This window comes from Rhodnius prolixus, unplaced genomic scaffold (genome assembly GCF_049639745.1).
Source record: "Rhodnius prolixus isolate KJV_2025 unplaced genomic scaffold, Rpr scaffold_7, whole genome shotgun sequence".
Taxonomy (NCBI): Eukaryota; Metazoa; Arthropoda; class Insecta; order Hemiptera; family Reduviidae; genus Rhodnius; species Rhodnius prolixus.
The window spans coordinates 5,925,537-5,947,430 of record NW_027411582.1 but is presented as its reverse complement, the minus strand read 5'-3'; the positions used below and the strand labels follow the sequence as shown (position 1 = coordinate 5,947,430).

Sequence of the window (21,894 nt, the reverse complement as noted above, 5' to 3'; positions counted from 1 at the left end):
GAGATGTCAGCAATTGCTGGGACATAGCCTACAGACAAATTCTAGTTTAACATGCCAGCAATTTGTGAACTAAGATGGGTTTCAGATAGTGAAGTATTAAAGCGACACGATGGTCAGAGATTGTATGTAACCTCTACTAAAGGAGGCCAAGAACTTGGGTTAGCTGTTAATCCAAAGGAAGAAAAAGCGACTAGAAATCTGGTGTAGACGTAGACGTACTTGGTGAAGCTCTTGATAGCTTTTAAGGTCGTCCTTTCCATCTTAATTCCTAAAGGTCATACCCGTCTAATTTAATATCCAACATTATCGACCTTTCTTTTCCTCGCAATTAATAGAGACGCGACCACTAATTTACTTTAATTCTATGTCGAAGAACGAATATTAATGCTGATCCCCTTTTATGGTGCATTCATTATGCACATAGTCGAGGCTAGAGTTATATTGCTAGGATTATTAGTGCGTCAACACACGGCTTAAACGCTCAGGCACCCTTCATGCAACGCTGTAATTAGTCTTTGCAAAATATACGTAAGCAAAGGAAAACAAAAGTCCATTGCAGGCACGATTATAATCAAAGCTTTTGCAAATGCATGACATTCTCATGACAAAAACTGCTGCTTAAGGACACTGCAGTAAATATTTGCAACTCTTATGAATTTTTCTTAACAGCCCACGCCTTCTTCTAGATCATTACTTCCGATCTTTCTTTTATGTTAATCGGAGCAACAAAAATCGATATTCGATTTTTATTTTTTCTTCTTACTTTCCATCTTGAAGGGTCATGAAAAATTAATTGAAAATTGGTTTTTCACTCTCTTCTCATTTTCATAAAATGTTTTTTTTTATTGAAAACAACAACAAAATTCGTGATAACAATAAAGGAAAATGATGAAAAAATAACCAATTTTTGACAATTTAAATGACATAATTTATATTTATAGAATAAAATTAAAAAATTTATTCAGTGGCACAAAGAAAATATTTAGAACTTTATTTTTATTTATTTTATTATAGGATATATTAATTTTATGAAGCTTTATTATAGTGCTGTATTTTAAATGAATATATTTTTTTATATTTACATTACCCATTAAATTATTTTTTAATCTATTTTAATTAATTTAAAAAAACATAAATAATTGTATGTACAATAAAAAAAATGCAAGAAGTCATTTTGTAATAGTTTATTTCCGGTTTGGTTTGTTTTATTGTTAAGTTAGTCATTGTTTTTTTAAGTAAAGTAAGTTCACTTTGTTGTTCGTCATGTTGGAAGTCGATTTAAAACCGTTTGTTAGTCTTTTACAACCTGTAGAGCGTTTTAGGCTGTCACGAGTCTTTGGAAAAGGAATTTTGGGAATTGGTCATTGAATGCTGATTGCCGCAAAAGAGGCAGAGGGCGCTTGATTCGTTTTTTGGGAAAAGGGGATGCTTTTTTTTTGTGGGGGGAGGGGGAAGAATTCAGTTGTGTCTCTTCAAAGAGGAAGACTCTGAAAAGAACTACAGGAATCCAAAAGGAAGCATATTACGCTGAATAGACTAGATTTTCCCCACAGATGAGGGGCCCATTGTAATCCCAAAATAGGGATTTATACGTAGATTCCTTTGTGTAATCATAAGAGTGACCTAGATCCTCTCTTAATACGGACTTATGGTCATTTTAAGTCAAATCCTTCTCACAGAATCCTGCCTACCTTTCTTAGAGAAGCTTTTCTTAAATTACAAACTTAATAGTCTCGTAAGTTGATGGATGTAAGTCGTAAGTTACTAGTCCTTCATAGTTGTATGTTTTGTAGATGTTGTTTTGTCAGTTTGTCTCAGCGTTAGTTTTGGGTCAGTCAAATTCAGTTTCAATTTGTGTGTGAAATTTGTGTTCATTTTTCTTTGTGATTTAAATTTTTTAAAAAAAGTCATCAAGTAAAGTTTATAGTAAAGCTCTTGCCCTTAATAAAAAGTTAAGTTGTATTCATTTAATTTAAAAAGTTATGTTTAGTCATTTTATGTCCATTTTTGGGTGTAGGTTATGTGTGGAAACGTCTTTTTTCCTTTTAAAATTTTTTTAAGGTACTTAAAGCGCTGGCTTTTTTTTCTTTTAAGTTCTTAAAAGAAAAAGTTTTTTTTTTTTTATGCGAGGTCTTTAGTTAGTTAGTTTTTCTTTAAGGAAAGTCATCGCCATTTTCATGGCATTTTCATTTTCGAAGAGAAATCGTCTTGAAAGTTCTAAAGAAGTTTCAGTGCATCGTTATTACCGGAAAAAGAAATAGTAGATAATATCATTTTAGTCTCGAAGAGAGTGAATTTCGAAGTATAATAATTAATTTAACAGTTTTGAGCAACAGTTTCAGTTTATTATTTGTACTTTTACCCAGTTTTTTTCATATTTCCTTTCGAGCCCAAGTCATTTACTTGAGAAAAGTTTCTGTTAAGTTATTTAATAGTTACCGTTGATCCATTGCGTACGTAGGTCTCTGTTTAAAGTAACGTCGTCACAAATATCACAAAGTGTAGTAAAATTAAGAAACTAAAACTTAGAAATAACAATAAGAAGCGATGTAAGAGAAAAGTTTGTTAGTCAGCCAGTTAAGAAATTGTTTAAAAAAAAGTAGTAAAAGAAAAAACAAATAATAATTTTTTTGTTAGTCCAGAATTTTATTATGTACATCAATATTTTTAAAAAAGTTCACAAAACATACGTTTCATTTTTGTTCTTTTGTTCCCTGAGTAAAATCCTTTTGTTCTGTTCATCTTTTTAGTCCTTTTTTTGGTCAAGTATCAAAGTCATCTTTTTACTGCTTTAGTTTGAATGTCATTTTTTGTCCAGTCATTTTTTTATTGTCATCATAAGTAGTTTTGGTTAAAGGTTTTTGTCTCAATTATAGTTAATTCTTTGGTTTGTTCTTTTATTTGTCTAGATTTGCGTTTTTCATTCGCCCATTATTTTTTCCCATTTCTGTCTGTTGAATAATTCTTTTTTAAAATTAATTTTATCATTATGCTATTTACAAGCAATAATAAATTAGATTATAATAAATAAATAAATAATTGTATTGTTCTTTTGTACTGGGCCGCCGCTCTGGAGTCACCTGTAAACAAAAAATGATTTGTTAATAGAATGGGAAATGAAAATTAGCAAAATTTCATTACCCAGATGAATGAAAGACAAAGTCTTGAAAAAACTACATCAGTTTATTCACTATTAATCGAAGTAGAACCCTTGGGATGGGGGAATGGCGTTATTTAAAGAAATATTTTATGAAACAAGATACTTCCTTCCAAGAAAACTGAGTATACAGAGATTCTCTTCACAGTAAAGTATTCTGCACTGTCGTTTTTGGAGAGGTAATCATTGTAAAAAGATCGCGGTCACTGAGTTTAAATGAGAGGTTTCAGCCTCCAGATGCTATTGGGGGCGGATTTGACGAAGGATATCCGTGCAGTTTTGCGGTTTCTCTGTAAATTGGTGTGAGGAGTTTACGGGCACATCCTTTATAGGCACAGTAATGAAGGAAGGATTTAGTCCCGATTTTACTGAAGGGGAGTCACCCCTAACTTCTCCTTACAGTTAGTGAATGAGCTGTAGTGTTAGTATTATAGTTATTGCTACTTATTACGTAGTTACTGCTGGGAAATCTTTTAAAGTAAGTAGAACTTCTATGCACCTTTGCCCGCGAGTCTTCATACTTGAACAATGAAATATACTTACCCTCAGATTTAATTCGTCGGTTTATATGCCCTATAGGCCATTTCATGTGGGTCACTTCCTCCAGCACTTCTTCCCCATCCACCATGTCCACCACCACCACCTCCATAGCCGCCTCCGATATCGCCGCCACCACTGGAGAACCCTTCGTGGTGATGTTCATGCGATGAACTGTGATGCGGATGCGATACAATCTCGTAGGTTACAGATTTATGTTGACTTGACAACAGTTTCTTCAATCCGATGATAACTGACAATAGTAAGGCAATCTTGGCGATCAGCAGAGCTTTGCCAGCAATTAGCGCGATCGCGCCCAACGCTAATGGTATAAGAGCGGCTGCTTTCATTTTCAGCATCAGCAGTAAAGGAAGAAGGATTTTGCCGGCTTTTTTGGCTGAAAAATAAAAGAAAAACTAATTATTTTCCCAGGATTCCAAAAATAAAAAATACATTGCTGACATTTCTCATTTACCTACGTGACTTTAACGTAGCACATGATCGTAAATTAGCTTCAGGGGATCTTTAGACATAATTCTGGACAAAGTTGTCGCCGGATAATACACCAGCCTTTCTACAGTTGTAATTGAAGACAAAGAAGTCGTAATTAAGAATTTTTTCAACTATATAAATAATTATAAGCGACCAGGGCCATTATGAGCGTTTCCTAATTTATTTTGAGTGAAATTAAAGAGTGTCTTAAAGAAGACACATTATTTTCATGAGATGTGCATTTGACTGGATTTGGTTAAATCATTAAGTGGTACTGTACCACAGGAAGACTTCTTATTGTGCTAACAACCCCTTTGTGAGTCCAACAGATAAGATTTCTCCCGTATTTTGGCAGCCACCGTTTCAATCCAAACAACTGTTTTTGCTATTACGATCTCCATTGGTCTGAAACAGTAGTTTTGGCCCTATCCTCTAGTCCTTTTTTGTTTCCTGGAGTTATCTACTTAGGAAAGCTTTTAAATGCTAGCCTAGGTTTCCAAAAATATGAGAATTTATAAGGCTATAAGCGTTCCTACTCATCGGAAGTCAAGTAATCGCCTATTTTTTTTCAAGCAAAGTTTAACGTCCCAACTACCAATCCCGTCTTGGGACGGGAAGAGGAATTATATCCAAATCAAGCACTCTCCGGGATCCTTTTAAATAAATTCTAAATCAGTATCAAGAGTCAGAGGTCGCAACTGTCTGGTCCATCTGAGTGGAGTCTGAAAGGTCTTTCGATATCTCTACATCCGATCAAGCCATTTCTCCTGACCAATTGAAAGGAAGGAAGGTGTTTCTAGCGGCTTACTCACACACACACACACACACACACAGACGATCCCCTCCCTGCCCAAACTGAATAATAACAGGTTATAAATGCGTGTGTCCTACTTGAAACCTTTCTTCCACACACCTATCCTGGACAGCAACCTGTAATATATCTAGTAGGTCATTTATATACAGGTTATCTTTAGAGATTTTTTTTAATTCTTATTTTTATTTATTTATTTTTTTTTAAGAAATAAATAAATAAAATTTACCGGTTTTTTCTTTTAAACTCTTTAAACCAGTACGGACTCTCTACTAACATACTTACTACAACTAGAATCAAGTTTAAGGTCAACGTTTAAATAAATAATTAATACGTTAATCAAATAAAGATTTTTATTTCTTTTATTTATTTATTTATTTTTTTGTAGAATTTCAAGTTTAATTAATGCAACTTTCTCTCCAGTTTCAAGTTCTTGGAGAAAATAAAAATGACGTCACTTTTTGTTTAAGTGTGGCCTTTCTTAGATTGTTCAGCCGAGTGAGAAGCGATCAAAGCCATATCTTAAGATGTGGCCATTACCCTAAACAATCAACACGCATAATGGATTTATAAAAGATTCTCATTTTAGATTTTGGTATAGTATGATAAAGACGCGTTTGCGTTTATGGGCATATATCTTGGCGGCTAGTATAGTTATTGTCTCTATGTCCATGTTTTTCCTAATTTTTTTGGTGCAATAACGGGAAAATTGGGATTAGTTTTCTAATCTAGGATGCCTGCTATCTGAATTTGTGTTTCATGTCGGTGGAGAACCTCTTGGAATCAGTCCAGTCAGTGGAAGAGCGAGACCAACTATTTCTAGGATTTGTCCAGCACTCCAGACAAAATAGAAAAACTAGCTCAACAATGAATTCACCTTGAATTCTTTTAAAGAGTCGTAATTCTGAGTTATCTTCTTATAAAGCGGAGCCCATCCCCAAAACCACCAGATAAGGGAAGCGATGTCCTTAATTTGTTCCCAAAACCCAGTCTTCTTCCCCCAAAATCATTGAGGTAGGATAGAACCGACTAGATATTGCCATTACTATTGCACATCATCACCAATCCTAGAACGTATTGATATCCTTTTTTTCCCGTTACACCAAACTCGCGACTAAAGAGGAAGTAACCATACAAAAGAGATCACGAAGCTTAAAGCTTAAGCTGAACCAAGCAAAGTGAATGTTACGTATGTTTTACCTTTTAAAGAAAACATCAATAATTAAAAACTCCTGTATTCTGATGGAATTAAGAAATTTAAACCGTTATTATTTTACTCTCTTTTCTTTACAATTAAAGAAAATTAGAACAACGGAAATGGTCAGTTTTCAATTATTGTCAAGGTGTATTGTGTTTTTTGGTCAGTGAAATTCGTTCCATTTTAAGTTTCTTTTTAGGTTGTTCAACGAAGTATACGTATATACTTAATAGTTTGACTTACAAGTAAAAGCCTTTAAATTTTTTTTTTAATTAATTAATTAACCTTTAATGAGGACTTTCTGATTGAAGTCTTTTGAAGGATATTTAAACAAGAAATGGTTTTGTAATTTAGTCGTATCAGAGGCGCCACGGTAGCTGAGCGGTTATAGGCTAGACCCGCAAAGCTAAGATGTATTGTTGGTTTAGTGGGTTCGATTACTCTGGTCTAGGCCTTGGATTTTATTTAATGGTTAATATGAGAAATTTACAGTAAAGTATGTTTGCTAGTCGCTTCCGTCCACGACACCTAATTGGTAGTTGGACGTTAAGCCCCGCCTGAAAAAATAGGCGATTACTTTACTTCTTTTTTTTTCTAGTCGTACCAAATTTAGAGTTTGCCTTTGGTCATTTTTTCTATATTAGATAGTCAAGAATAGTCAAGGTTAGATAGTCAAGTCTCAAGATTATAGTTAAGAGATGAAAACAACATTCTCTGATTAATCACTGGCATAAATTGAATCAAGTTTCAAAGACAGATCTAATATCTAGAAAGGATTAAAAAAAAATGAAGTGTTCCTGTACTACTGAACACGTTTTTTTCATTTAAATTGAGTTCTAAATTTGTGAAATTTGAAACTAGCGAAGAGTTTTTCGAAACTCATTCCATTTGAAAGAGAGAGAGAGAAAAGAGAAAGTCTTTAAATTTATAAGATTGAACTGGATTCACTAAATTATGTTACAGTACAGTAAAAACCATATCGACTTCTAAATTAGTCGGCTATTAATTACAAGAAAGGCAGTCAGAGTGAATAATAAACACCTGTTAATCATGTGTTTTTTAAATCAGCTCTTTAAATAAGTCTAAATTCCTAAAAAGAAATTTCCAGCACACAATAGTCACGAACTAAGCATTTAACCAAGCGTTTGATTGTAAATTATTGAATTAAAATATATTAATTTAGAATTCAGACTGGTTTGTGTTTTTTTTTTAAATAGAAAGTTTTGATAAAAGACGTGAATCTTTCATTTAACTTCCGGTATCACTTGGCAAGTATCGGGTTGCTCTTGAATAGGTATCTTGGTCATGCTGGGCACTGAGAACATGAAATTGCTGATCAGCTGGCTTCTAATAGTGGTAATATTTATTCCATTCGTTCGTTCGGAATCTTGCCTTGGTTTATAAGAAATTTTCTGGTGAAATGTCTTCCACTATCTTGGACCAAAGTTTTAAGAAGTCAGGATTCAATGAAAGGGGAAGTTATAGGGATGTATTGGGAGGAAAGGTACAGATTGGCCGAAAGTCGGCGTAGTAATTCAGCCGGAAATACGATAATTCTTTTCCATGAATTTGGAAAACACAAAAAGGCTCCCCTCCTCCAAAATGGAAGTAAGATAAGATATTTTGGGAAAATTGATCAAGTGGAAGTTGCAACTCAATTACTCGATGTTCGATCTTCATTAACTCCCGACGATTTTCTTAACCACGTTCAGTGATTTTACATCCTGTCTGATATTGCCCAGCATTACGCGTCCATGTCACATCGCTTTGTTAGATTCTTTTAAGGGATACAGATAGTAGTTCTATCTCTTTCACAATAACTCTCGGAAGTAAGTCTAACAAGTTCAATTTCCTACTTCAATTGTAGTCACTATCGAGGAAAAAGTAGCGGTTAGTACAGACAGTTTTTTTGTAGCATTAGAATTTGGTAAAAGTAAACTAGCTGTCACGCCTGGGGCAAGTAATTTGTATTCATATAAATCTAGATAAATTATTCATGAGATTGAGGCTCTTTTAATCAAGTGTGTTGAAGAGGCTGTAGCAAACTGCCTTAAACATTCAATCGTAGGAAACCAAAAAAACAAAAATTGTTCTAACGGTTCCAATTTCTTTTAATCCCTTTAGGCATCATCAGAAGCTTCTGGGTTATCCTAGTGAAAGTTTTTACAAGAAGTTGAGCGACAGGTTCTTTTAAAGAGGTCAATTTGCAAATTAGTTTTAAAACGATTTAGTAGCTGAATAAGCGCGATGGTCAAAAAAACATCATCATGACACACCTAAAAACATACTTGCGATTCCTCAAATAAAAAAGGGCTGGCAATTTGCCCTTTTTAAGCGTCTATCTGAAATTTTCTTTTCCAAATATCTGATCTTTTACGTTCTTAGAATCAAAATTTTGAAATTATGAAGTATATATTTAAATTATAAATTTAGAAGAATTTAGAGATTTTCTTGAAAATAATTTACCTGTATCAGTGATTTTAATGCCCGACAGAGTTAAAAAAATTCTGGGCAAGCTTACAGACTAAGTATTCCAAATGGATAAAGTTTGATCCTTAGATTATCTTACTTCCGGTTTATAGTCGGAATCTTAAGAGAAGCGGAAGCGAAGAGATATATATTAAGTGCAAGCTACCTGCAATTAATTTGTATATATTTTGTTCAAGCTCATAGTACATTAAAACTAAGTGACATCGTGTCATAAATCGAATGCTGGAGCTTTAAGAAGAACATCTATTTCCGTTGTCAAGATTACAGTATTTCCACTTACGAACAGCGAGAGGAAATAAAATCTTCAAGAAGTATAACTTTAAAGTTTCCAGATTTGAAACTTTACTGGATGTTAGATGGCTTGAGGGAAGGAATACCCCCTTCCTTCAAATAATTTGCTAGAAAATTCCTCACGAAATCTTCGCATATAAATATGAGTAAACGTCTTGCGGAAGCTAAAAGCGGAAATCTTTTGAAGAAAATCACATTTCCTATCGATACAATTTTCTTCAAGCTCAGAATTTGTATATAGAAAAATTCTCTCACCTTTTTTCCTTCCTTCTTCGGCCATTTCAGTATCATCTTCCTCTTCGGTCAATCCTAAAGAGTCTGCAGCATCACCTAAAGCTCTGCCGGCTGAGGTTACCGCGTCCATCACTTCTGATCCTTTTAGATCGAATTTCAAAGTGTGCGTAGAAAGGAATCTTTCCATACGTGTGGCTATCAAACTTTCCACATCTTCTTTTTGTATCTCTTCTGCAGAAAGGGATCTGTGGACAAGAAAAACAGAACAAGGGGATTGGGTATTTGTTTTTTCCAAAAAGGTAGCATTAGGGTTTTCTTAATTTGACTTGAAACAACTGCTTTGCTTTTCCAATTAGGGCTTTTTTAGCGAATTCAACAAATAGGGTCTTCAATGTAATTAAAGGGCGCTTTTTTTTGAAAAGGGAGAAAGCGAAAAGAATCAATAACTCTGTAGTACTCACCTAGGCGCTCCATCACCGGATACTGCTCCAGGATTTTTCACTAGAGTGACACCTTCCGTTAGCGTAAACGAATCCTTACTACCAAGCACCTTATCAACAAATGTGAATAACTTATATTTAACACAAGAGACTGAACCCTTGTTCAAACAGTCCGAATAGATATTATCAACAACATCATCCGAAGTTTGTATAGAATTTCTTGAATGTTGTTCTTGAACTAATGATGGTAACGATAAAACCGGATGTAAGCATAATATTGATGATAAAGCTAGTAGTAGAAACACTGCCGGTAATCTTGATGTGATGAACAGCATGATTGGTGATTAGTGTATTCTCTCTCGCTCTCTCTCTATCACTACTTCCGGTCTGGCTCCTCAGTGATGTATGGTTGATGTTGACTTACTAGAATCCCTGGATACAATAGTATTCCCAGCTAACAGTTGGCAACACTTATATACCCTGTCCAATAGCCCCTCTTTATAGAACAAGCACACACACACACACATAGACGGACTTGCGAGACGTTGAAATCATCAAAGGGGCATCCCCACTCTTTCTCAGCTAATACTTCTCCTCTTACTCAGGTTTTTTATTTTTCATTTTCGCAGGGAGGGGCCAATTTGATGTATGATTAGAATTCTTTTATTATTATTTTTTACTTTTACAAGATAATTTTTCCAGTTTAATAGTTCTTACAATTTCTTTTTTGTTCATTGTTCTTTTTCCCCGACGTATCCATTCATACGAACCGGCGGAAGTCCGAGGAATAGTCATGTTCATTACTTTCTTCTTCCTGTAATTCATTCCCTAACCTAATTCACAGTGGATTCTTTTCTAGAAATAATTAACCCCATGTATGTATGTATGTAATTTTGTTATTCTGTTTTTAATCGTTCATTGGCCGAGTTTTACATTTAGGGTAATTTTAAATGGAGAAATGGTAAAAATTATGGAACGTTGTCATAGTTACCTAGCTGGAAATTTCTTTTCTTTTTTGCTATTATCTTATTGCTAGAAACTGGGAGTGTTGCTTTGAGACGTGAATTCATCTTAAACTGAACATTAATTCAGTTTTCTTCACGGTAAAAAAAGAATTGAGAAAAGATTCATTTCAAGCACTAGTTATACAAGTGACTAATTATATCACTAGTTCTGATTTGACGGAAATGATTTCATTAATAGTCTTTTTCACTTGATGGTCCAATACTTGGATGATCGTCTTCCATGCTTCAGACTCTCCAATATCTTCTGAGGACGAAAGGTCTTTTCCCAGACGTACCGTTTCCTTCCTCTTTTTGGGCTTTAACCAAAATTTTACATTCGCTGGCACTCGTTTGCAAGTTTCTGGTACTCTTCAGCAGCAGCAGCTTCTCTTTTGATTGGAGGGCCAGAGGAGTAAACCCTCCTGGTAACCGAATAAACCTAAGGGTTTATTATGGTACCGAATAAACCCTCCTTTAAGAAGCACCTCGATTAAGGGCTGCAATGGCAATAAAGGAATTCTTCTATCAGAAAATATAATCTTACCTCTGGCCCGTAGTCTGTAAACAGCGTTTTTGATTAAAACTTTGTGGATCTTTTGTTTCTTTGCACCATCTCTCATTGGTGAGTCGAATGAAACAAGTCGATGCAAGTCTATAAACGTCAGATAACTTCAAAAATCAAAAGAGATTATAATTTTAAGCTATTCCCTGACTCCAGCTTTTCACCTAGACTTGATTGATATCCTCTGATTTTCCTTGAAATGATTACTAATTTACCCACTTTTCATGCTGTGAGGAGTGATTATTTTTTTGAGGTTTAAGTCTTCAAAGTCAATCCGTTTGATATCGAAGAGCATGGAATGGATCAGATGGGCTCAACATATTGAAAGTTACAATTTCTCTCTATCTATCTCACACAAACACATTGCTCTAAAACAAAAATTCACAAGACTGGTTTAATCTCAAATTTCAAAAATATGCTGCGATCTAATTACATCCTCTTGCGTGAACATTAAGTGAAAGTAAAAAGCAAATAGAGAGAAAAAATGAAAAAAAAAAAAGAGAATCTAAATAATAATAATAATTAATCTAATAATTAATTATACTGTAATTAGATGATCTATATAATCAAGGTGAAATTAATAGAAAACATGAAGATGTTTGTAATACGTCATGAAGAGGATCTAAAACCAGAATAGAGTTGCTGCTTTAATTTCAGACTAATTTATCGCTGAAATACTTCCACTTACCTAAATACTTTTCACTTTTGTATTTTCACTGAAAACATCAGTTACGAGTGAGTTCCGCTGTGTAAGAAAAAAGTTATAATCTGTGTTAGCAAAATATTTCTTCCGGTATTTCAGGAGAAAATATGGAAGGGTTTCCTCTAAATTTGCCATTTAAGTGTATTGTGTGCGGTTATTTTTCAATGTTTTCAAATTTATATTTTCAAGAAAATTTTCCTTAAATATCAGTTAAATGGCGTCAGAATTTTTATTTACTTATTTAAATGATTATTAAATATAATTGATTGTATTAATTGAAATTTCTGTGCGAAATATTGGAGATCATGGCCGGCGGCCCTTTCTCACAGCATGCTGGGCTTCAAGGGCAGTGTTCTTCCTTTCTGCTAGAATCTGCTTAGTCTAAGATCCCAAGTACTCCGCTTAAGAAGCCCAAAGTACAGCCATTAAGTTAATTATACTAATTAACTTCAGTTTAATATTTTAATGCTTGTATCTCACCAAAACAAAGAAATATTTATTCCTGTAAACTAATCCTTAATCTATTCATACCTATCTCCTAATTTATCCAGCTTATTTAATATCTGTTTTATAATTGGACAGGGACAAATCCTAGAAATTCCATCATTCCCTTACTAGTACTTAAATATTCTTTTTTTTTAAAAAAAAAGAAAAAGCAAAGTAATGCTTAATTCATTCAAGCTCATACTTCGTCCATCCACCAAACTAGATAAAATTAATTACTGCCTATATAGATAAGTATCACAATTACTAGTCTCTTCTACTTTAATTAGATTATCTAATTAAATGTAAATTGTCTTGGGAAACTTTAAGATTTTGTTTTCTTCTTAAAATTATTAATTGGCCCCGTTACTTTGCGAAGCCCCCGGTGTTAAAAAAAAAAACATGTCTAAGTTTGTTTAAAATTTAAATTGTAATTTTCTTTATGGTAAGCGTTGGATTTGGAGTGACAGACAGGCTGTTAAAAATCTTAAAAAAAAAAGGGATAAACTAATAGTAGAGTCGCTGCACTTCCGCTTGGCAGTTATTTGAGAGTAACCAATAATGTGTAAGTTTAGTGCATCATTGGGTTTCTCTGTGATTTGGCCGTAATGTAAACTGCAGAAATATGCTCTATTGTAAGCCATAATGATCTCCAGGTAGCTCAAAATCTCCATGTACTGCAGAATCGTTTTCATATATAAATTAGATTGGAATTAATTTATTATTACTGCTTGCCAGTGGGGAAAGAAGCGCTACGCTATCCCCAAAGACTCTGTGGGACGATAAAGTGGAACAACAACCTTTTGGGGAAACAATTACACTAGAATGAATTCTACTTATAGTGAGACACCAAGTTCCCTAAGAATCACATCTAGATGGAACGGATTATATGGTAGCAGAAACATCTTGACACCCTGTTTCTTCTTCCTAGAAATCTCTTGAAGAGCTTGGTTCCATTCGATCTGGTCAAGCCATTCTTAGGCAATCTGAAGAGCATAAGCGAAGTGTTTATTTAAGCTGAAAGAGTTTGCTCTCAAGACTTAGCGGGCATCTGGATTAGATGGGTCTAGTACAGGGGTCCCCAAACTACGGCCCGCGGGCCACATGTGGCCCCTTGAGGCCACTTATCCGGCGCCCGCCACACTTCCGGAAGGGTTTACCTCTTTCATTGGTGGTCATGGCTCCGGTAGCAGTGTGAAATAAGAGCAGAAGTAGGAAGAAAGGCAAAGCACTATGACTAAACCGGACATTGACCATCTCATTAGCCAAAAAGCAGGTTCATAATTCCCACAGAAATACTGGGCAGTTTGTTGATTTAAATTTACTTGTTCTTCATTGTAAATATTATATTTGTTCCCGATTTATTTTATTTTGTTTTACTTTAAAATAGTTTGTTTTATAGTTCGGCCCTCCAACGGTCTGAGGGACAGTGAACTTGGCCCCCTGTGTAAAAAGTATGGGGACCCCTGGTCTAGAACTTTGATGGCACCTGTAGATTTCTGTTAGATGACGGGGGGGGGGAACTCTAATATTCACCTTCTGAACTGACTACGATGTTGCTATCCAAGAAAGATTGTGATACCTCGGAAATTAGCTGGTGCTCTAGAACAACCTTTCTCGGAATCTAGATTTTCTTGGATCTGAGTGTAGAAATTGTACTTCGCCAGGCTCCACAGTTGATCTTCCAAAGAAACAAACAGTTAGAAACTTTGTTTCTCTTTTCGAGAATTTGACTCGATCGCAATTTTCTCTTGAAAGAAAGAGAAAGCATGAATTTAGAATCGCCCAGAGAAGGAAAGGCGTCTAAAGAGGCGTCTATGGACGTCCGTCTGAAGCCGTGTGGTCCTGAGAGCGAGCTATGTACTAAGTAATTGCCAATTCTCACTAATTATTGTTAACTATTGTTTCCTGTTTGCCCCCTTCTACTTCCGCTTTACTGGAACGGCCATCTTTAGAATGCAGAACAGTTCTCTGAAAGCACAAATTATCAATAATTTAGTTATTATCCATTCTTGTTGGTTTGTTAATTAGAACTGAAGCGTTGGAAATCAGGCGCGCGCTCCACTTTTAACAATAAAATCGCCTTTCTTTAGGAAAATTTTAATGAAATGCATCAGTTTATCCTCGTTTTTTTATTATTTCAATTGTTTCTGTACTTAACAATCCAACAGCCAATCAGAAGTCCCACTGCGCGGAAAGGATTATAACACTAGAATAATAAGCAAATTAAGGCGATGCAACAAAATGTATTAACATATAACTGTATTAACAGTTTAAGGGAATAGGCACCCAGACAGTAATACCCAGGATTATATTATTTAACCTTAACTGATGCAACACCAAAGTTCGTATTCACTGTGGCGAATCCTATAATGTAATAAATAAATAAAAAAAATGCTATAAAAAAAACGCGTACCTATTTTTCCCAGTTCTGAAAAGGAAGTCTAATGGCGCATGAATGTGTTTGAGAGCTCCTTTCTTTCCCTTTTAGCAACAATTTCCGGAAAATTGACTTAGTTAGTTTCCTTTCGTTTCTTAGAATATTCAAATTATAGAAATATCCTATTTCCTTTCTATTTACAACGTTTATTTAATTATTTAGAAGAATCTTGATTTTTCTAATGATATACAGGATATTCAAATTGGTTCTTTTCTTACTCTATTTCCGCTGCAACTAGTTACCAATAAATATTTGTATAAAAAATAATAATAATTGTACAGGAAGAATGTTTGATAGGATTATAAAGTAGAATTAAATTCAACTAGTATCCTCAAGACTGCCAACGCGTCAGTTGTACCCACCTTCACCTGGCTAAATCTTTGTTTTCCGGTTATTTACGAATATTCTCAACTGTACGCAACTCTTAAATCCATTGACGGTTCCAAGAGAAACTCACAAAGATGGCCACAGTTTCCTAAACAGGAGTACCAATCCACATGGATCACTGTCTTAAAAAAAACCAAGATGAATCTTCAGAATAATAGTTCTTAATATCACAATTGTTTGTAATACAGATAGACAGATATTAGCGCCATGCAGACTGGGTTTTCACTCTACTATCCTGGGCTCATCTCTTGGGCCAGATTTTCCATTTCTAAAAGTTCGTCTTCTCAATTTAACGTTCTAGGATACGCTTGCGATTTTTGAAGGTGCTTGTTAATGGAACAAAATCCTTAGCCTAGGACTGGGGATCACCAAGGGTTCGTGTGGCTCTCAGAGACTGGCTCAGGAGGGAACATGAAAAGAACTGGGTGATGCTTCCTGGGGTCAAACACGGCAAGAGTGTCATCAGCCCTTGCTGTGTAAACAAAGAACCAAAGAGACTCTGGGCTTGGGTAGAAATCAGATTACTCTGAGATTACAGGTCTATTCACAGGGCATGGGTAGGTTCAGAAAGCATCTGCAGAAGGTGGGTGAGGCTTATTAGCTTGGAACCGTTGTGCAAACTGTGTCAGGAAAAGAGAAGGAGATGGCCTATCACCTGTTCTTCCATTGTGTTGCAATCGAGAGACTGCGCTACGACATCTTTGGTACCTTGAGACCAGAGGAGATTATAGAGCAGAAGGAACTGGTTGGGAAAGCCCTCGACCTTCTTAGAAGGGGAGGTTTCACCTTCATCGAAATCTAGCCTAGTACTGCTCTCAGTATTCTCAGTGCCCTTTTCCAAGCATGGCTAGTCATGGGACAAGATAAGAATCTTTTCTAGTAACTTTTGGAGTTTCCAGTAACCCATTAGATCAGTTCCATGCTTGTTTGTCCTGGAGAGAAAGTAAACTCTTCCCATAGACCCAATGATGATACCGAATTATGTTTAATGGTTATTGTGGAGGAAAATACCATCAGTTTGTGGCAAGGATGTTCACAATAAGGCAATAAATTTGTGAAAATGAAGTATAAAATTTTTATTTAAAAAATATATAAATATAGTAATAGAAAAGGGATTGAGCACATTGCTATGCAGCTGGAATTGCAGGGAAAGCGTTTCATACTGTTTACAATAATTGCACCTAGTTACATGGTTATTGTGTGGGATATGGCGATGCAGCGCTCCATGGTTGCTTCAATATGATACGTGCTCAGCCTTCCCAGTTTTTCACCAACAAATCGATTTACTTTTTCCCTTCTTAAGCGTTTTCCATTTTATGTATTATTATTTTATTTATCCTAATCTCTTCATCATTTTCTTTGCAACTTTCAAACCATTGCACGGTTTTTGAGTGTTTGGATGAGCCAGATTCTACGCTTTAGAAATTTAAGTCCAATTATAGCTGCTTTGATAGAACTTTTAAGTATTTATTTAAGTAAGAAATCTGGCGGTCTGGACTTTCTCTGGCTGAACTTCTCAAAAGTTGTAACCTACAAATTTTCTTTCAACTCTGAATGTTTAAAGTTATATTTGTTGCCTTATAACTTAAAAGGAAACCCTGTATCTACCCTGTTCCTTAAAGGATTTTTCGGATAAAAGTGTTCCATATCAAATTATTTCAGGAAATGGTGGAGGACTTTTTTTTTTGTATTTGATAATGATCAAAACAAGATCAAGAAGTAATTATAAATAACTAAATTAAAAATAAAAATATTTACAAGTTTTTAATGGTTTTTCAATTGATGAAAAAAATGTACGTTAAAATATTAGAAATAGTTTGATTGGGAAAATCAAGCCGGTTAAAAAACAATATTATTTTAGAATTAAATTGATTTTTTTGAGAAGTTAAATAACAAAATATTTACGATAAGTTGACAATATAAAATGTAACCTTCCACTGAATAACCTTACTAACATGCCTCCGTCTTTCGATTACGAACAGGTCTACTATACTTTGTGCGATTCTTCGGAGTTTGTATTGGTGAACCTCTTCTACGGATGAAACTTCGATGTAGCCACTTTTCAACGTCTCAAGAAAGAACTTCGGAATGGGTTAACTGGTTCTCTTATCAATCCCAATTTCCCGGGTTATGCTGTTAGCACCACTTTTGTACGTCTTTCAGTCCGTCCAATAAAAACTTAATTTAAAAAAAAAAAATGTTACCAACCCAAAACTTCCGGTTCTGGTTAAAGAAATGATCAACATCATTCAAAAATAAATTATCATTCACTAAACATGAGGGGAAAAAAATAAAGTGAGAAATTTTAATGAAAGGTCATTTTCTAGAAAAATGAACTCCGCTTTCATCTGGGACATAACGAAACTGAAATGTCAACAAGATACATTTTAGCGGGCTTACTTTTTAAAATAACATATGGTCTTTTTTTTTTTTTTATTTTAGTGTAAAGTTTAATTTAGATTCTTGAAAGCAGCAACTCTTCTCTCATCTTGTCTTTATTGAATACCATTATTATCTCTTTCTGAGCAAACTCTAGAATATGGACTGACCTCTTTGGCAGTATTTCGCTTTCTTTTTTGATAAACAGTAAGGGGAAGGGATTAGCCGAGTGGTTAGCGATGACTGGATTTCAACGCAGAGGTCACAGGTTCGAATCCAGCTGTTGGCCTAAAGTTTTATCTCTTCCTAGGGGAGCTTCTTACATCTCACTGTGACCGATGATGGACAGTGTTGTCTGTAATGAGAGATCACTATCCGGAGGTCGGCCGTGCACTGGAAATTTGGCCCTGCTCTCATCAATACTTTCCTTAGCATGTAAGAGAAAGTAAAAACTTCAATAAATAATAATAAGTATTCAACGTTTCTAACTCCTCCACTTTCCCTTCTTCAATGCAGTCACTTTCAGTTCTCTCCGCAGGGATCATTTACCATCGGTATACTTAAAAAATCTCCAGTGTTTAATTATGCCTTAAACATGACGTACATTAGGAAAACATTAGATTGTACAAACACTACTTTACGCTTAATGTAAATAATATGTTCACACATCAGTGAAAATTATTGGATGCATTTTCATGCTAGACGTCACTTCCGTTTTAAAGGGAAAGTGCCGTTAAATAATCGATACATCAGGACTCATTTTGTTTTTACTTTCCTTGGCTCCTCTTAAGAAGATGGTATGCGATCGTGCAGATTTTCTATTGAGAGTTTTCCATTTTGAGGTCCTCGAGAGTACGAAAAAGAGATTTTAACGAATTCGCCTATGTGTGTATGTTAAAAAAATAACACTTTTTGCTTTATATAAACAGATAAGTTGTGCTTAGTAAGATGAGTTGCTTAATGATACAGCATGTTTAATCACTTCTTGGTTATAACTTAGTGATTATACACTGAATGTTAACAATAAATTAGACTTAAATCATTAATCTATGAAAATGATAACAGTTTTTCTATTTTTGTTTCAGAGTCCTCATGGGTTCAAATCAGGGTAAGTCAAAGTTTTAATTTTTTTTTTTTATAATTATTATTAATCTTTAGAGTTTAATGGTATTTCTTTTTCTATTATTTGGGAGAAAAATTTCTATTGTTACTGCTTCTTGTGGTCCATACTGGTTGTTAGCTTCTTTCTTTGGGCTTCTATTTGTGGATTGAATTGCACTAGGTTTAAGGCTTAGGGCTTTCGGCAGATTATGATGGAAACGATAGGTGCCACATAGGGCTCATATCCTGCTGGCCTGGCTCTGCACTACTCTGTTGTTAGCGCTCTGAATTCCCACGTGATCCCGGATTCGAATTCAGCTAGCCTCTCCTTCGATTTTCTCTTTCTTCTTACAGCTTACCATCTGGTGGATGGGCAGTGTTCTCTGCTAAGGGAGGACGACACTGTCCAAGGGCAAGCAGTGGACTAGAAAAGGAATTAAAAATTAAGTAATTAGTATTTTTTTAATGTTCCAGAATTGAATATCTGGGTTTAAATTAAATTAGACCTTATTGTTGGCCGGTAAAATCACAGATGGTTCTGGCAGGCTAACATTTTTTTTTCGTATTTATTTTGTAATTTACAATCTATATAGTATATACAATAAGTAAATAGGAGGTGAATGAGATGAACTGGTGCGGGAGGAGAGCTGGAGGAGAGAAGCTACCCAGTGGTAGAACTCTCTATAGGAGAGAGGAGAATGTGAGGAGGAGGAGAGAGGAGAGTAATAATTTAGGCCTTCAGACTGTAAGGAAGTCGCGGGGCCACTGGCGATTCAGTCGGCGAGGAGTATTGCCAGGAATGTCTGAGGAGGCAAGAGACTGTATTAGAGGATTGGAGCAAGTGGAGAGAGTAGTATGGAACTTTTGATATTTAGTCTTGGCGAGTTGGACTATGAAGGGAATGTTGAGGTCGGTGTGAAGGGTGAGGTTAGTCACGTAGAAAGGAGCGTCAGCTATCTGTCGGAGGAGTTTTGACTGAAATGTTTGTACAGTCCGTATGTTTGTAGGTTTGGCTGAACCCCACAGCTCTAGTCCGTAAGTCCACATAGGTTTGAGAATAGTACTGTATATTAATCGTTTGAGTTCTGTGGGTAATTTGGAGCGTCGTCCAAGAAGTCTGTAAAGCAGTTTCGCACGTTTTGGTCATTGCTTGTATTTTAAGTCTAGTGTGTGGGTTCCACGTGAGTCACTTGTCTATGTAGAGCCCAAGGTAGTGCACCAGATCTGTACAAGGAAGAGGATTGCTGTTGAAGAGGACAGATGGACAGGAGCCCCGCCGGAGGGTAAACGTGGCTTGCTGGCATTTCTGAGTTCAATTCGCCACTTCTTGGCCCAGGATTCTATTTTATGTAAGTGTGTCTGTAACTTGTAGGAAGCTGATGTAGGATGTGTACTTGTAACTAGTATGGCTGTATCATCAGCATATGTACAGAGTAGTGTAGAGGGTTGTACAGGTATGTCTGATGTGTATACTGTGTAGAGAACGGGGCCAAGTGTATACTCCCCTGCGCACTCCCGCCCCCACTGTCGAGAAAGAAGAGATTGCTGAGCCAGTACTAATTTGAAAAAACCTATCTGAAAGATAGGAGCGCAGAATGAGGTAGTATGTTGAGGGAAGATGCTTTTTTAATTTGAACAGTAATCCAGGATGCCAAACACGGTCGAAAGCCTGGCTTACGTCTAAGAATGCCCCTGAGCAATACTGTTTTCTCTCCAGTGCTGAAGCAATAACATCAACAACCCGGTGACATTGTTGAACAGTACTATGATGACGCCTGAAACCAAATTGGTGGAACTTTTCCTAGAGTCGGCAGTAGGCTGATAGGTCTGTAGGATGAGGGCTAGCTAACATTAATTTCAAATCCAGTCTACTTATCACCAAGTCGTTACTTTAGACCTTAAAGTGAAGATTTAAATAAAGGAATCTAGACTAGGTCTACTCCGAGCAAAAATTTGTTGTCGTGGATGGTGTTATGATGTAGAAGTATTTATTCTTCATCATGTGGCATATCCGGTTTCCAGAACGTTGCCAATCACTTTCGCGAACGCCTTCCTGTTCTCCGCCACTTGAAAAAGTTCTCCCCCAGTAATTATTTATTGGAAGCATTTAATTACTACTAAATTTAATGTTAAGCTGGTAGGAATTTTTATGGTTAGATGAAAAGATGTAACTTTTTGAAGAGATAGAAAGATTTTTACTACTTCTCTTCTATCTTGGTAGTAAATTAAATCAGTCAATTTTAAAGTGTGTTACCGACCTAGAGAGGAGATGCCTAGAAACCCAGTTGTTCATTTACACCGGAAGTAGCTAAGATCGGATGCGCGGGGCTCTCTGCTGCTGCTTGGACACGTTCAACTGGTGTCGGAGTCACTTCCTTAATTAGACTTGCAGCAGCGGCAGACGACCCGACCTTGCCTTCTACATCGTTATTATGATTTTTCTGAAAAGAGTTAGCTTTTTTTTTTATGAAAAATTTTTCCGATTCTTTGGGCGAAAATGTTAGGAACAAAAAGTTTATTACATAAATTTGTAGAAGAGAAATTTTCATTACATCTAAATTTTATTTATTATTTATTTGTATTTTTTTGATTATATTAAAGTACAGAACGTATAAAATTTAAACAGGAATCAGTGAAAGTGTACACACCTACTTAACTCGTCTATATTCGACAATAAACTCGCAATTTTCTTTGCCTAACCAATCGGAAATGAGCATTTCTCTGCTTTTATACTTTTTTTTATACCATCTAACTTCACTAATACACCTTAGATACGACTCTATACTAAAGGTGACCTAGTAAATAAATGACCATGCTGTAGATCGCTCGATTATCCGATAATAATCGCCACCAATCACTTTAAATGACGATTAACTAGTACTCTTATTTTCGTTACAATTGCTCGCCTGGTCGGAGATTACTTACCGCAAATTGTCTGCCTGCTGTTACATCATGTTCCCCGTAGGTATTGGTGTCCTATTGGTTACTCTTTTTTTTTAAAAAACATTTTATAGCTTTATCGCCTTTTTTATTGTTTTACTCAATAAGGGATTTGCCCTTTATTTTAAAGAAAATTTGGGAATTTTATCTTTTATAGAAAAAGAGAAAAAAATTGTCAAAGTTGGGTGTTTTTCAACGTTACGCTTTTTCGTGCATATTTTGACGATCAACCCTTATACAACTGT

The 21,894-nt window shown here is 35.4% G+C and overlaps 2 protein-coding genes across 21 annotated transcripts in view; one reads left to right on the top strand and one right to left on the bottom strand.

The window, feature by feature from the left end:
- The window catches only part of LOC141446838 (uncharacterized), a 366,903-nt gene that overhangs the window by 254,182 nt on the left and 90,827 nt on the right, over positions 1-21,894 (top strand). For all 20 annotated transcript variants that reach the window (XM_074113692.1, XM_074113691.1, XM_074113680.1 and 17 more), the window contains exon 7: positions 18,694-18,716. The gene's annotated coding sequence lies outside the window, so the exon portion shown is untranslated. The remainder of the gene's footprint in view (positions 1-18,693; positions 18,717-21,894) is intronic.
- Positions 915-10,845, bottom strand: LOC141446830 (uncharacterized). Its single transcript, XM_074113664.1, has 4 exons — positions 9,672-10,845; positions 9,232-9,455; positions 3,701-4,091; positions 915-3,080 (listed from the first exon to the last, which is right to left on the bottom strand). The coding sequence occupies exons 1-3, from the start codon at positions 9,983-9,985 to the stop codon at positions 3,709-3,711; spliced, it is 921 nt and encodes a 306-aa protein (XP_073969765.1). The 5' UTR covers positions 9,986-10,845; the 3' UTR covers positions 915-3,080; positions 3,701-3,708.